The 16560-nt window shown below is 48.1% G+C and overlaps 2 protein-coding genes across 6 annotated transcripts in view; one reads left to right on the plus strand and one right to left on the minus strand.

Annotated features, from left to right (window-relative positions):
• LOC8042806 (rho guanine nucleotide exchange factor 10-like protein) overlaps positions 1-6915 on the plus strand; it is a 74156-nt gene extending 67241 nt beyond the window's left edge. For all 5 annotated transcript variants that reach the window (XM_042290780.1, XM_042290777.1, XM_042290778.1 and 2 more), the window contains 2 exons: positions 878-1148; positions 4071-6915. In XM_042290780.1, the coding sequence (XP_042146714.1) occupies positions 878-1148; positions 4071-4554 (755 nt within the window). In that variant the 3' untranslated portion in view covers positions 4555-6915. The remainder of the gene's footprint in view (positions 1-877; positions 1149-4070) is intronic.
• A 2389-nt stretch (positions 6916-9304) lies between these two features.
• Positions 9305-10041, minus strand: LOC8042814. Its single transcript, XM_029973254.4, has one exon. The coding sequence runs from the start codon at positions 9896-9898 to the stop codon at positions 9383-9385; it is 516 nt and encodes a 171-aa protein (XP_029829114.1). The 5' UTR covers positions 9899-10041; the 3' UTR covers positions 9305-9382.
• Between the last annotated feature and the right edge of the window lie 6519 nt (positions 10042-16560).

Here is a 16560-nt window from a genome sequence, read left to right on the forward strand (position 1 = left end):
CTAGACATTGTCCTCTAGGTGTCGTTCTTAAGGTCGTCCTTGAGGTCCTCCTAGAAGTCATCTTTGAGGTCGTCCTAGATGTCGTTCTCTAGGTATCGTCTTGCACGTCATAAAAGTAACAGCTTTGCTGGTCCTCCATCTTCACGTGAAGTGGAAGGGATCTACAATTTTTTACAGCGATAGCTGTTATGGGCTTTTCCCATTACTGGAAATGACATCCATTGTTGATGTTGTAGTTGGCAATGTAGGGTGTCCATAGTCGATGTTGCCAAATCCTTGAAAAAGATTGCCCACCGACTGCTGGAACTGAACCTGGGTCCGCTGCATGCGAAGCGGAGTTGTTACCACTGAACTACGCCACAGTGTTAGTAACCTGCTCTATACTTAGGGTTTTTGTAGTACCTGATGCCCATTGCATGCATTCTCTGGAAAAAGGAAAAAAAACTATAACAAAATGTTGTTGTAGATCTACAAATGATAAGAGCTCGTGCCAATAGATGGGCTTTCAGATGTTCCGGAACAGAATGGTCAGATGTCTATATTGTTCCGAACGCTTTTGTTCACGCACTCCACGGTGCGTGAATGCGACACCGATGCCCAACAACTTCGCCACGACTCATCACAGCTGTCGCCATGACTGTACAGTAGATTAACAATTGTCCGGTTAGTTTTTTTGTTTTCGTCTTCTATGGTGCTGCATTTCTGAACCTGAACATTTGACAGAAATGTGTCCGGTTGGGGCAAGACTAATTCAAAGGGGGAGGCATCCAACCAAGCCCAGGGCGCCGACTTTTCTATTAGTTGCGCCCCAACCGGAGGGATTTCTTCTCAACGCCCTCGTTGAAGAAAGAACCCGCGCCGCGTGGCGCATCCGCAGCCCTCCGCCGGACGGAGAACGTGCACATGTCCGGTGCCAAGACGCTGCCTCGGGGCCTGTCCCTGTGTGCCCGCGGCCTACCGTCCCTCACCTCCCTGGCCGGGGCAGATGCGGGCGGGGCGGACAGCGGCAGCAGCCCCGAGGCGAGCCGCAGCGAAGTGTATGGCCTGTACGCCGACCTCATGAACGTCCAGGACTACGAGAGCCACGAGCAACTCAACCGCAGCGACCCGGAGCTCATGCACTTCCACTTCGCCACCCTCGGGCGCAGGTGCGTGATTATAGAACCCTCTCGTTGCCCGAGGCGTCTGCCGCCTTAAATACTTTCACGTCGTTTTTGAGGAAAGCCCACATACATCTCTGTTTATCTGTAGAGCGTGCGGAGAGTCGTTCATTGAAGTACCGTGAGGCATCCTGAAAGATAGCCCATCTCCCACAAAGGTCGTACGGCGTGGAAACGGGATGGGTTAACTTATGGTACATGACACGAAAAACCCGGTCAACTTTGTTTCTAATCCGCTTGTTTTTGGCTGCCCTAGACTATGGCGTGAGAATCGAAGTATGTGAAAGACAAAGGAAGAACTTCCTTTATTAGTTGCTTTCTAATTGATGGAAGCGACACTATGCTTGTCTAAACTTTTATTGCCTACCTCGTTGCACAGATTGACTGAAACCCAGACAACAGGATTTGTAGGGGAGGGCTGTATCTCGGTGTTCTCGGGAGAAATGTGGACGGAACAAAGAGTGTGATCAACTTTAGGCACTGTCGTACTTAGTGTTGTGGTGATTTGTGCAAAAATCTTATATCTGACTCCACATTCGCTAGGCCCCTTCTAAAAACTGTAATGATTGGTTGTTTGCGTGCTCTATGGAGATTAATCTGTTTTGTTTGAAAATAATGTGCAAGACATTTGAGCAAGTATGATAAATGGTTCACACTTCACGGATAGCTGAGAGTGCAAGGTCGTACCTTCCTCGAGTGCTCTGCGCTATCAAATGCTTAAAATGGAACCTGCCATTCACCAGCTTTCCCTCACAGTTTTTGAAGCCTTGTGAATAAAAGGTGGATGAATGTGGGCTTTTTCTGTAGGGGGGATAGAACCTGATGGGGTAAGGAAAATGTGCTTTGCACATAGGGTGATTTCAGTGAATAGTTCACTTTTGAGGGCAGTTTCACCGGACATATTTGCTGGTGAGCCATGGGCGCTAACTGCTGTGCGAGCTACGGAAGCATCACTGGTGTCGTGGTCTGTTTGGCATGTGGGTCAGTCTATTGGCCAGTGGCTCGAGTGCCAGTTCACTTGACTTTTGATGCCGTATTTACATGATTGTAAGACAACTCGATTGTAAGCCGACTCTCCCCCCCCCCCCCCCCCCCCCACCCCCCTTCCCGAAACAATGTATGTCAGCAAAACAAAAAAAAAAAAAAAAGTTATGCTTTAGGGGTGCATTGTACGGGGAACATGGGAGAATGGTAGGGCGCCTCTTTCGAATGCCTTGCCTCCAGCGCGCGCTGGATGCTTGGGAGCTTCTCCCTGTCGTTCACACTGTGTCTCTCGTTCGTACTGATGCTGTCATTCCCGTCGTCATCTTGGCTACATTTCCGAAATACATCACCCGCATTGCCCAATAAAATCCAGCACTTTGAAAATGACCTATCAACCCCATCTTCCACACTTGCTCAGTGATAGCGTTGCACGGCGTGGATAGGGATTGATCGCGCACTTCTGCAGCGTACGTTGCAGGCTTGACCTTTAAATCCGGAAAGTACTTAGACATATTCAAATTTTGGCCCAGCCTCTTCGTTTGCCATCACACAAGATCTTGCGCCGTTGCAGACGCCACTGCCACACCACTTTCTCCAACAGGTCGAACTTGCGTCCAATAGCGCAATCATTGGTTGCCTTTGGATAAAGAATGGCTGTTAACGAGTACAGAAAACCTAAACTGCCTGGATGATGCATCTCAGTACAGAGAAACACAGTTGGCACTCCAGTGCGGTTGCACAACCTCAACGCTCGATCAAACAATGTGCGACCGTGCATCGTGCAAAAACAAGCATTACGGAAAGATGCCATTCCAGCGGCTGTTTCATCCATTCTGGCATGGCCCTTACATCAAGCGCCACCACTCCCGGGACTCGGGCACGCTGCCGAGCAGTGCGGTGTATTTCACTCCATTCACAGCCTCGCATTCGAGCTTATTTGTGAATTGCGATCGCCATAAACGTAAGACTCGATCGCGCAGATTAAAAAGATTCGGCAGAGACACTTCAAACTGCTTTTTTGTTGGAATGCAAAAGCATTGCTACACTTAGCACATTTCTACAAGCAGCATGCCACGTCTTTGTATCGCACTCAGCGCTGCGGCGGTGACATCACGCTCCCCCATTGCGCAGGCACGACGAACCTTGCCAACTTCACGACGGCTTCCATTACAAAGCATTATGTTGCTGTTCTTTTCTTGGCATTTTATTTCTAAAGCGCGTCTGCTTTGACCTTGAGCTCACTCACTGACTTCCGTGACAAGGCATCTGCGTTGGTGTGCTTTTCTTTGTGTCTTTATATTTCCGAGGCGCGTCCGCTTTTTCCTCGAGCGGCCGCGCCGGCTTCCGTAACAAAGCATCTGATATGAAGCGCCACAGTCAATTCAGGTGCCCTTTTTCACAATTACGGGTCTTTAGGTGCCATCTTTTGCAGTTACAGATGCCGTCTGCTCGGCTCCATAAGACAGTTAAATGCTTTCGCAATAAAAATCAAGAAATGGAACTTGTAAAATGAGCGCACAGAATGGCGAAATGCTACAGGTGTAGTCGGCTAAACTCGTAACAAGCCAAAGTGTTCCTGCTATTGCGATTGTTTTGTCTTTGTCGGGCTGGGATGCTTTGGTTCTGATTATAAGTCCCCCAGTTCAGGTTATATTGATTGATTGAACATGCTTTATGAAAGAAGAAAAAAATAAAGTGCATACGACTCTCTCTAATAATTGTACACTGACAATTGATAAATGGGTCGACCTCCAATCGTATAAATGCGGTAGTAGTAATTGCACGTATTTGGAAGAATCGAGCACTGGGTCGGACGTCCTTCACTCTTTCCAACTACCCTGGCTTGTGCAGCCAATCGCAACGCTTGCAAACCTTGACTGAACTGGAAAACACTGCTTCAATGACCATTGCCCGCAACCGTCGCAGATCTCATCGTCCAGGCCGGCCCCGGTCTTGGGACTTGTCCACCATGGAGGTCTCAGGAGATTCTGACTCCTCGGCCGCCACGTGCGACCCGAGCAACCCGGCCGCCGCCAACAACATGGCGACAACCAACACCTGCGCGCCACCAAACACGGCCGGGGCCGCCCCTTCGTCCTCGGACGCACTGAAGTCTGCGTTTGCGTCGTCGCCGTCCCCCTCCCTGTCATCGGCGGAAGGCCCGGCGTACGGCACGCTGCGGCACCCGCGCGGCGTGGTGCGGGGCGGGGCTCCGCACCGGGGGGGCGCAGCCACGGACGGCGGCCCGGGGGCACAGCAGAGCAAGACGCTGCTCACGCTTACGGGTGGCTGCGGGTACGTCAACTGGCGCAAGGCCGGCGGAGGCGAGAGGGACCACCTGGCGTCGTCGGCAGCTTCGTCGTCGCCCAGCGGGGACGCGCTGGTGCTCATCTGGGAGATGAAGGTCTGAGGGCTCCTCGCGAAGGACGGATCGTTCGGTGTCGCGAGGGCTTGTACCGCCCTCGGGATTTCCGTTTGAAACGGCCTGTCGCCCCGTCCCATTTTTCTGGCGAGCTGCGAGAGTAGGTCGGCCGTGTGAACGATTTTCGAAGTATGTTCCGCTCGGAGATCGAGCAGCAACTGTGGGAGTTCGACTGACGGGGACTTTTGTGCCTCCGTGTCGGTCGAGCGAGATTTAGAAACGGGTTTACGGGCAGCTTTGTGCGATTCCGAAAGTTGCGGGGATGAGGTGGATGGTCGAGCTAAATTTGCTGGAGAGCGAGGGAGCTTCTGCCTTTTGCTAGTCACACCGAACAGGTGACCCTCTTTCTCGGAATCTTCTGTTTGAGCTCTGGACGGGTACGGCTTAGCTTTTTTTCTTTTTTTTTTTCTGCGCCGAAAATTAGTTTTATGTTACGTCCCGTCGGCTTGAGACGCGTCGTGGCATGTCCGACGTCGTCGTCGGACATGCCACGGGTTTTGGAGGGCTGTCTAGCTCGACACGGTGGCAGGTAATGTGATTTGGGCATTCTTGGGACAGTTTAGATTTTAAAAAAATGTTGTCGGCTCTCTGGGCTTACTGCAGGCCGCATGCCACGGTAGACGAGCGTTTTTAGAGATGGCTCGTGAAGCCGAATGCAGCTTTGCATTTGCTCGAGCACCGGGACTTTGCCTTTCCGATTTATGTGCTACCGAGCTGGAAGATGCTCGTTAAAACTCCCATCCCATTATGTGCTTGTTATCTGCGACAAGCCAATGCTCAAGTTAGCTCGGTATCTGCATCGTCACTCGAATTTTAGAAGAGCCAACACTCGTAACTTAACGGGCTATGGAAGTTTCATTCAAATATTAAGAGCCAAAGAAACGCTTACTAGTGCTTTATTCATCGTCACGGACATGCGCGAAACATTTTTAATGCTGGAATTGTAGCCAAACAAACATACCACATTCGTAAGCCCAGTCATCTTATTCTAGACGGACCGATTCACGTGAATGTATTGACTTAATTGCTGCGGACAGGTTGCCTATGTACGGTGCACAATCAGGATGTATTTGTGAGAGTGTGGATTTTCTAGCAGTGTAGTTTTGTATGCGACACTCTCTGACAACTTCAACTTTGCAAAAGTGTCGGCGAGGACGGTCGAGAACGGCAGCTCATTTCATGCAGTTTGCCAGCACTCTGCCAATGTCGCAACTTGCACGACGAACATCCTAGGCGATGTCGTGGAAACGGCCGCAAGGGAAGCCACAAGGCCTAGCAGCGGTTTTGCCGCCCGCGATAATAACGCCTGGCAGCCGGTATTGCAGCAGTACTCGTCCGGCAAGTGGGAACCTGCTTTTCCTCTGTCAGTAGGCCTACCATTTACCGTAATAGTTGTGGGTGAACTTTTTTAATATATAATGTAAGCAGCTAGGCATTGCTACGCCGCGTGCATTCAAGAAAGAATCTCTCCTTTGAACGCGGTGGTTGCAGTGAAAGACCTTCGCGGAGTCTTGCCATAGTCGAGGGGTGTCGACTGCACCCAGCATCTTATTTTTTACGATGTAGCTTTTGCAGTGACGAAGCGTGCATGTGTGTGTGTGTGTTCGTGCGAGTGACGTAAAATGCTGCTTGTCTCACTCATTTATTTTTGGTGTCAGTCTTTGCTTACGAGACATGTCTTTGGGGCTTGTACATTTTGCGTTTGTCCTTCGCTTATAGTCCTTGACAGTTCTTTGCGTGTAATTTAAGCCAGCCGCTGTACATAAGTTAGGAACGAGCGTGCGAATTGTCATTATTGCCGATATATATTTTGTCTGCGTTTGTGCGCCAGTTGCATGTGGCACTGAGCAAAGTTTGTACTACATTGTATTCTAGATTTTTACTTTGTTGTACACTTGTTTTTGCCAAGTCCTCTTCCATACTTGAGTTTTTGGAACATTTATAGCACATGCACAGATGTTTGTATAAGTGATTGCAAGTGCAGATAGATACCAGTCAGGTTCAAGGCAGCATCTACTTTGTTTTAGTTTTATGCCAATTTTGCTTGTAACCCCGTGTAAAGTATTACCAGTCATATTAATTCAAGGTATGTTTTTATATAGTTATTTTAGCTTAAAAGCTGCAGTGCTGACTCTTATGATCAAATGGCAAACTTTTTTTTCTTTTTTATCTTGTGACAATGCCATTGTAGCATAGACTTTTGCAAATTACCTGCATGAAGATGTGTACAATCTTCCTGTGTGAACAAAGAGCACTTCTGCATTGTTTTTACCATTTACTTTTTTAAAAAAAGTATAGTTTCGTTTTGTATGCACTGCACACAATAAAGCGGAGATTTGTCTACATAAATTGGTGTCTTTCTTTTATTTAAAAACAAGTGTTTAACTCCAAACGGAGGCTCTTCTGCCAACATTATTTTAGGTTGATATTTTGTGTTGTTGATAACTTTGGAAGGTTTATCACAGTAACTATTGAGCTTACCTTTCGCAAGTAGCTTAGAAAACTGCAGTAAATGTGTGCCTCGTGTAAATGGTAAAGACTCGCGAAATTATGGAAACCCTAAACCAAGGAACAAAACACCAGTCTCAATCATTATGATTAAACCGCGGAGCAAAAAAATGTCATGCTTACATTATGCGTGTTGTGCTTGGTTACGGGGAATTTTGGGTAGTTTTGAATTTCCCCCAGACGTTTGGGTGCTTCCTGGGTTTTTCACAATGATCAAAGGAAGTTTATATTTATTCTGGAACAGATGGAGTGTGCGAGAAGTACGCTTTAACAAGAATTTTATATAGGTTCTACTTCGGAAGGTGCGTACAGCACCTCGAGATTTTGTGCTCTTGGATTGCAAGCATCCGCTCGTGGTAACTGAAGTTATTAACCTAAGTTACGACACTGTAAGTGATTTTCATATCGTGAAGGTTTATACAACTCCTTGTCCCGGATATGCCGGGTCGGTTTTGCACGGTCGGCGTGAATCGCTCATACACAAACTTCAAGTTTTTAAGACCCCAGAAGTCGTATTGAATTCGTCAAACGCGATTATGGGCGTCCTGTGGTTACTGGAGCTCACGTACGAGCAAGTCGAGCTCATACAAAAGCGACCCAGCATGTTTATGAACAGGAGAAGACGTTCTATAAGCATGGTTTGAACAAGATTGTGCACCGCTTCGCCTCTTGCAAGAAGCGTCTCATACTGCAGGCAGTGACATCAGCTACGTCGCATACATCATCTATTGACTGCTGTGGGAAGCAGCGACGTGGCACGCCTGCTACGCAGTTTGTTGGTGTGTTACGTATGATCTGCCCTATGTGGGAAATTAAGTTTAGTAATTAAGAAGCTAGCTGCATGTGCCAACAGTGACCTGCTACCACAAGCTCCAGAGTCATACTTTGTCCAGCTGCTTGCACTCCTGTTCGCTTTTCTTATGGAGTCTGGCTCCAACAGTTTGGTGAATCTCGATAATTGCGATTCATAATGCTTCCGATTTATGATGGCTAATTGAGAGTCGTAGATGTAGTGTGTTTGGCCATTCATTGGGAAGTATAGGAGACAAGTGAGGAGGTGCCATTGGCTGAAAGCAGGCTGGGTGTGTTCCAGGGCGTCTTCTCTGTCCGGCTCCTGTCCAACCAGGAGCCGGAAATAATACCTTGGCGGTGGTTGCGAGAAACGAAATTAGTAAGCGCGTCAGAGTAACTCTTGAGGACTGAAAATATGATGCACGTGATATTTCAATCACGGGCAGCCAAAATCATGGTGGAAGAGCGCAACTAGCATAATGTTTAACTTAACTGTATGCCAGGCGCCGACGGCCCAGAATCGCCATCCAAGCAGTCGCTCTCTGTTCGAGCAAAACAAAGTTCAAGCGACACATTCGTTTCTTGCGTCTTCATGCATGATCATAATCGAAACATCACAGGCACCCTATTTCTATCCATTGAGGGTTACTACATTTAACTCTTACGTACTTATCAAAACCATATACCTATGATTAGAACTGTTTCTCGCTACCACCGCTAGAGGATTCTTTTCGGCTTCTGGCTGGTCAAGAGATCATGTCAAGCCCTCTTTCCGCGTCTGGTGCACACCCTGGCTCTGCCCATGCTCAACATTGACCAAACTCTCTATACATGGATCTCAGCTAAGTATGCCTTTTATATGCTTATGCGATGCCTGCCTTGGTCTTGTGCTTCATGTGGCCTGGACCTGCATGCAATGCTCAACGCATTAAATTCAGCCCCCAAACATATTGTATTGAAGGAGATGACGCTCAGACCCTTACAACTTTGTTTTCTTTTTTTCTTCAGTCTCGGAGTGTCTGCACTGAAAAGCTGCAGGCACACTGGTAAACTCAGTCGTGAGTGTACCAGTGTGCCTGCAGCTTTTCAGTTATTTCTGCAAAACCTTTCTTCGCACTGGCATCCATGCGGTCTTGTCAAAACCTTGCCAGACGACACTCACCAAGAAAATTGTTAAGGTGGTGTTTACATTAGACAAACTGCGGTTCGACTAAATCGAGGGGTTGCAGCGCTGCCGACACACTTCATCGGTATTTGCGTAGAAGGATCCGGCGGTGAGAGCATAACTACGTAAAACCAGCGTTTGAACAAGTGACGATAATGAAACGTCACACGTAGCGATATTCGTCGTGACAAATCGACACTAACGTGGCTTCCCGTCGAGGAAGGTGTTTGTTTCTAACAAAGCTCGACACAGCGGGCTGCGGGCCCCCCCAACACAAGCGACAACTATTTATTAAGCGCACACGGTAACCTCGCCGCACTAGCAGACGACGACCAACCAAAGCCGCGGTGTTCAGCGGAGCACGGTCCTACTCTGAAAGCCATGGTCCGCGTAATCCTGCGGCTTGACCTTGTCAGACACCTTCGGGTAGCCGTGGTCCCCGGGAAGCACGTCGACCCTCGAGCTTCGAACGATGAGTCCGCTGTGTCTCGTCCAGTCGTGGTGGTTGTACTTCCTGTTGTAGTGGAACCCCAGGCCCAGGACGTACATGAAGAAAACCTTGGGTATGACCCAGCGAAGCACCATCGCCGGATTTTTGCCCAGCGTGGGTTCGAGGCGGGCGAAAAGCGCGTCCATCGGATAGCGATAGAACCTTCGGAAGGGGTTCTTGAGGGCCCTCTCGAGCTCGGGCACTTTCCGGGGCTCGTTGGGTGACAGATGCTGGTCTTTGAGCCACTTCTTACGCCACTCGCGGTCCGCGTCCGTGAAGTCGCCGGTGAGACGTTCCCGGTCGCTAGCGAAGCGACCCTGGATGCTCATGGGCTTCACGCCGCCCGTTTCAGAGTGCGGTAAGTTATGCTCACCCATGGTGGGGCGGTTTCACGGTGCTGACGAGCGCGGAATTCGTTAGTTTTGCTTGGGTTGATCGTAAATTGTTTTACTCTACGAAGTGAACCGAAGCCAAGGAGGCTGAAGCAGATGGCCTTCAGCTCACCTCTTTTTCTGCGAAGGCTTGGATGGATGGATGGATGGATATTGGCTGTTCCCTTTATATCGGGCGGTAGCTTGCGCCACCTAGCCTTAAAATTTTTAATTAAGAAATTTGTTCTTTTTTTTTTTTTTTTTTTCCTTTCTTCTTTACTTCTTTGCAACTATCACCGGGCGGGTAGAGTACTTCCCAGGAAGACCTTTGGGGGATCGGGAAAAAAAAAAAAAAATTAAACACCGCCCCCCGCCTCCTCCCCCGGGCGAGGGAGTCGCCAATTTTCCTCTGGTCAACCTCGTCGGTGTTCCTCCTTAAACCACACCCACTGGGGGACAGGTGTGGGACTTTGGGCCGGAGCCACGCGGGAGGGAGTCCCAATATTCCTCTGTCCCTCCTGACCCCCAGCTGTGCTAATTGTTCGTCCTTGTTTCATTTTCCCTAGACTGTATCCACCAGTTTTCCAATCTCCTTCTTGTGATGGTAACCCTTTTTTTCTCCATTCCTCCATCCTCGTCCGCAAAACCGAGCGCCCCCGCCAAATCCACCGACCCCTCCAGGAGAGCAGGGCGAAGCCTCGTACATTCTAAAACAAGATGTTCCATTGTTTCGTTCTCATTTTGGCAAATGGCACATAATGTATCCATTTTTTCGAATTTAGCCCTATACGTTTTGGTTCTTAAAACCCCCGTTCTAGCCTCAAATAGTAGGGAACTACCCCGTGAATTATCAAAAACCTGTTCTTTTCTTATTTCCTGCTTATGTGACCTGTAAATTGCTAAAGCTGATTTTCCTTGCATCCTACCACTCCACATTTTCCTTTCGGCTTCTTTTACGCCCTTTTTTATCGTTGTGTTCTGCTCAGTCTCCTCCCTAGATGACAAATATTTAAATTTTAGTTTTCTCGTTCGGTTCGTCCATTTTGTATTCAAACTCTTCATGTATAAATACTTGTACACCTTCCTCGCCCATCGTACGTCCTCCATTTTTGTTAATCTTTGATCAAATTTCAATTTGCTGATTGCCTCTCTACTCTCAAAAGACGACCATCCCATGTCCCCTTGTACCCCTTCATTTGGCGTGTTCCCATGCGCCCCCAGTGCCAACCTGCCTACACTTCTCTGTCTGACCTCCAATCCTGTCTGAACCTCTGATCGCATGCACAGCACTGCATTACCAAACGACAAACCTGGCACCATGACTCCTTTCCAAATGCCTCGAACTACTTCATATCTATTATAATTCCACAGTGCTCTATGCTTCATAATAGCCGAATTTCTTTTCCCCTTTTTTATTACATTTTCCTCATGTTCCTCTAAATATTTCTTTCCCTGTTTCACCCAGACCCCCAGATATTTGTACTTATCTACATAGTCTATTTCAAAGTTCTGAATTTTCAGCGGCTCCCCCTTTTCGTCATTAAAAACCATCACTCCAGATTTTTCTCTACTGAAATTTAGACCAAGCTTGTCGCCCTCTCCTCCACATATCCCAATTAATTTGTCCAATATTTCCCGGCTATCTGCTATAAGTACAATGTCGTCTGCATACATCAGTCCAGGTATGACTTGGTTTACTTCGCTCCCTCCCTCCATATACGTCAGATCGAATCCCAAGTTGCTCTGCTCTAACCTGTTTTCCAATTCGCTTAGGTATACCATGAAGAGCAGTGGTGACAGGGGACAACCCTGTCTAAGCCCTCTTTTTATTGCTGCTGGTCTTGTAGTTTCTGCCTCCCACTTTATAACCACCTCATTATTTGTATACACTTCTTGCAAGAATCTAATCAAATGTGCATCTAGCTCATACCTCCTCAGCAGTTCCCAGAGTTTTTCCTGACTCACATTGTCGTATGCCCCTTTGATATCTAAAAATGCTGCCCATAATGGTCTATGGTTTGTCGCTGCAATTTCTATGCACTGGGTGGCTATAAATAAATTATCTTCAAGCCTTCTATCCCTTCGGAAACCATTTTGGAGCTCACCCAGAATCTGCGTGCTTTCTGCCCACTCTTCCATTCTTCTCTTCACTATCTGCATAGCTAGCCTGTATATGACCGAAGTTACTGTTATTGGGCGATATGATTTAATACTATCTTTATTACCTTGGCCTTTATATATTAGTCTCATCTTGCTTAGTTTCCAATCATTGGGTACGTCCCCCCCTTTAATTATTTGGTCTATCACCTGTTTTAGCTTTAATTTGCTTGCTTTACCTAGGGCCTTTATTAGTCTGATTGGAATGTCATCTGGACCTGTTGCTGTTCCTGGTGGAATCTTACTTTCCGCTCTGTCCCATTCTCCTATAGTAGTTCCCATTGTTTTGGCTCCCTCTTCCTCCTGCACGTTACTGTGATTGGTGTTCTCTAGTTTTCCATTTGGTTCCAACTCCGAAAAAACTTCTTCAATTGTCCTCCTGATGTATTCTCGAGCCTCTTTCCCTTCAACCTTTATCCCCTCCTGCGTGGTGAGTGAGTGCTGGCACGACTCCGTCTTTTTTCCCTGTGCCTTAATGTGCTCCCAAAATCTTTTTGCTGCATTTCTGTCGTTCTGATTTATCTCCATCATCCACTGAACCCCTGCGCTGCCAATTTTGGTCTGTATGAGAGCTGATGCCTCCCTTTTTCTATTCAGAAAATTTTCCCACTTTGCTGCTACTTCGTCTGGGGTTGCTCCCCTTTTCTTTGCCCACCTATGTTCTCGAGATGCCTCTTGACGTTGTGATATGGCTGCCTTAACCTCTTTATCCCACCAGATTTTAGGTTTGTGCTTTTTCCCTCTCTTTCCTCCTCGCTTACCTCGGTACTTTTCCAACTCAGTCTTAAAAATGCCCACTAAATCCTCATATGACCACTCTCTTTCCGGTTGGTTGGATACTATGCTCTCAATATTTTTGGATACTTCTTGTAACTGATCTTCGTTTAGAGTCGATTTACCTTCCCGTTCCTGAATTTTTAGCTCTGTTACCGATGCACCAAATTTGATTTTGATTCTTCTGTGGTCACTCCCTAAGCTTTTTATACCTTCTTCGTCTATTTCCATACTCCCTAGCCTGTTATACAGCTTTGGGGACATGAGGCAATAGTCTATTGTTGAGTGAGAAGCGTTTCTCTCCCACGTGATTTTTCCATCGCATTTTACTTGAGCATTAACTAGTACTAGATCCAGAGCATCGCAGAATTCTTGCAACATTTTCCCTGTTGTGTCAGTGTGCCCATCAAAATCTTCTAAATGGGCATTCATATCTCCCATGATAATTATTTCCCTATTTAAACCAATTTCTCTGACATCCCTCGCTATGCATGACAAGTGCTGTGCATTTTCTTCTTTTGAATCCCTTCCCGTTTTCAAGTAGACAAATCCCAGCAGTGTGTTCAAATCCGTAATCCGTCCTATCAACCATAGGTGTTCCCTGCATCCCTCATTCACCCTCTCTCAGTCTTGGCCTTTGATCAATACTCCTATCCCTCCTCCCTTTCGTTCTCCGCTACTCCTGTTGCATCCCAACCAAAAATAATCCGCTATGTATGGTGGCTCCTCCATATCCCTAAGGTGGGTCTCCGCCAATCCATACACCTGAAAATTTTCCGCCATCAGCTGCTTCTCAAGCTCTTCCCATTTTAGTCTCTTTCTACCTCCCTGCATGTTTATAAAACCAATATTAAGCTGTTTCTTCCTCTTTTTTCTATTCCTGCGAGGCCTCCTCCTGCCCTCCCTGTCCCCACCTCCCAGCTCTAAATCCGGATCCCTCTCTTCTCCCGGACTTCGCAGGCTCCCAAAAAAGCCCTTGCCCTGCAGCCCATTCTTCGTCCCACCCGGCTTCCTGTGAGCTCGCCATAATGGATCCCGTCCCTTTGGAAAGTGGGGACCGGACTCCTTTGGCGGACCTCCCTGTTGATGTTCATGACCTCGTATCTGTGTTGGAATCTTAGTGCCTTAATCACATTATTGGCTTCTCTTACCTCCCTTTCTGTTTGTACGGTCTGCCCCCTAACCTCTGGGATGGTGCACAGCACGATGTGCACGTTCTCTTTCACCTTTCTGAGTTGCCGGACTCCCTCCCTAATGTGCGCGCCCAGATCCCCTCCTTTCCTGTTCAGCACATCGTTTAGCCCCGCGTGCACCATGACTAGGCTCTCTGTTGCCTTATTTTCTTGCAGTATAGCCACTGCACTTTCTATTACCTCCTTCATTCCCTTTCCCGGGCGGGTCACCACTTTCACCCTCTCGTCGTCCTCCACCTTGCTCCCTATCCCCTCCCTGCACCTGGCCACATTGGAGCTGCCCACCACGATCACCTGCCCCCCTGCTCCAGTCGCCTTTCCTTTCTCTGCCGGTCGAGCGTTCCCTGGAACCCCATCTCCTCCTGTACTCGGTCGCTGCAGAGCCGCACTGTATGAGAATCCCTCTACCCTGGCTGCCTGCCCACTCTTGTCTGCCGCTGTCCCCCTCTCTTTCCTCTGCAGTTCGTCTTCGCCAGCTCCCTTCCGCGCCCACCGAGCCTCCATCTCCCTCAGTTCCCGCTCCACCTCCTCTATTTCCATACTCAGTTTGGCCTGCAGCTCCTTTATGTCCTCCTTCTCACTCGGCTTCTCCACCTGAGTCATCATCTCTCGCAACTCTTTTTCCCGGGCCACTCTCATCTCCCTCTCCTCTCGTTCTCTTCGGTTCGCATCATTCAGTCGGGTCTCCCAGCTTTTTTGCAGTGCCTCTTGCTCCTCCTTGGCCTTTGCCACAGTCTGTTTCAGCTCCCCCACCTGAGTCTCTAGCTGCCATTCCATTGCCTCGTGCCTTTCTTTGTTCTCCCTCATCACCACTTCTATCTCTCCCAGCCTATTCGTCCATGTATGTTCTAGTTCCACTCGCCTCTCCCTCTCCTCTCCCAGCTGCCTCTCCATGTCCCTCAGCTTCATCTCCCATTCCGTACTCAGCTTTTCTCTCATGTGCACCTCTGCCCTCAAAGCCTCCTCCAACTCCTCCCGCTTTGCCCTCTCTACAGCCAACTCTCCTGCCCCCGCCTCCAGCCTCTCCAGTCGCTCGCGTTCCGCCGCGAGCTCCCTCCTCGTCCCCTCGAGCATCCCGCTCACCGCGTCCACTTTTTCGCACATCCTGCACCGGAACTCTTTGTCTTTCGCCTCCTCGATGCTGGCGAAAGGCGTCTCTTCAAGGAAGCACCAGCGTGCACACCCGCCGCATTCGACGTCCGGCATTTCCATCCCTGCCTTCAAACGTCGCGTCCCCGGCGTCCCGCCAGACGCTTGAAACGCGCCTAACAACACGTGATCCGCGTCTTGGTGTGGACCACGTGTTGCGCAGCGTTTCCCTTTTTTTCCCACTACGCTGAACCGTATATTAAACTAGATTAAAACTAGAAAAAAAAAATATTATTCTACACTAGTCCATACACGCGAGAGGAAAGAATAATCGATGGGTAAGACAAAAAAATACTTAGCTACGCAGCTGTTCGGAAGACTCATTAGGCAGTGCGTGCGACCAGTGTTGCCAGATGGTCCCACCGAAAAACCGCCAAACGGCTGGGAGGTATAGCCCAAATATAGCCAAAGCCATAAAATAAATATAGCCCAAAATAGCCAAGACTAAAAAGAACGATTTTTAAGCCTTTTATTGACAATTTTTCATACGCGCAAAAAACATGTTAAATTCTCTTTTTGAACCCTCTGAATCTGATGCGCCACTTTTTGTGTGCATTAGGTCCCCTGATATATAAAAAAAAATGCTTCAGAAGGTTGAAAATTTCTGAAACAATTAATTACCCATCCTTTGTAGGATTTCAGAAATAGAAAACTTACATGAACAGCTGTATTATGAGGCCCGGGAGTTATAACCATACAGTAAAATAACAGAATGCAGGAGCAGAAGTGCCAGAACTGGGAGTTTCAAACCAGCACTCCTTATATCTAAGGTTCTTACCAATAACCCACCCGTCTATTTTTCTTTGTGTAGAATATGAGCGTCCCCCGTTCCGGTTCACGCTATTTTTGATTGTGTTCCATTTCTTAAAGTTGGCGATGCCTAAGAATTTTCGCAATGGGCACCAAAGCTGCGTTTGGAGAGTTCAGTCCACGTCCGGGTAGAAGACGCGCTACTGGACCTGTAAAAACAGTGCAATTTGTTTGTTTGATTTGCTTCACTGCGCTGTGGGGAGACCGCTTGAACTCTGCTAGCATTGCTTCTCTGCGCATTGTGAAAACCCCGACGTTTGTAGAAGTTTGAAGCCATCGTCCTTCCTCTCTCTCCTCTCAACTAGCCAAAAGAGAAACAATTTTTTTTCGAAACTGACTAGAAGTTCGAAAATTAACTGAGGTTCGTCAAGAGTTCGCCGCACCCTTAGATATAGCCCAAAAATAGCCACATAGCCAAACGCGAAATTTTGACGCCAACTAGAAAAAAATGTAGCCCAATTTGGCTATATATAGACCCTTTCAGGCAACATTTCATGGGCGCCACCATCTTGACGTCACGTGACCCTGCCGCCATAGCCGCCCTTCAGTTTCTCGCCATTCCTCCGCGTTGTGTGCTGCCCCGGC

Source organism: Ixodes scapularis, unplaced genomic scaffold (genome assembly GCF_016920785.2).
Source record: "Ixodes scapularis isolate PalLabHiFi unplaced genomic scaffold, ASM1692078v2 PGA_scaffold1__304_contigs__length_218370807, whole genome shotgun sequence".
Classification (NCBI taxonomy): Eukaryota; Metazoa; Arthropoda; class Arachnida; order Ixodida; family Ixodidae; genus Ixodes; species Ixodes scapularis.

What these genes read in the sequence shown, in the direction of transcription:
- LOC8042814 (XM_029973254.4), bottom strand. Translation starts at nt 9,898, where the DNA reads ATGGGTGAGCATAACTTACCGCACTCTGAAACGGGCGGCGTGAAGCCC.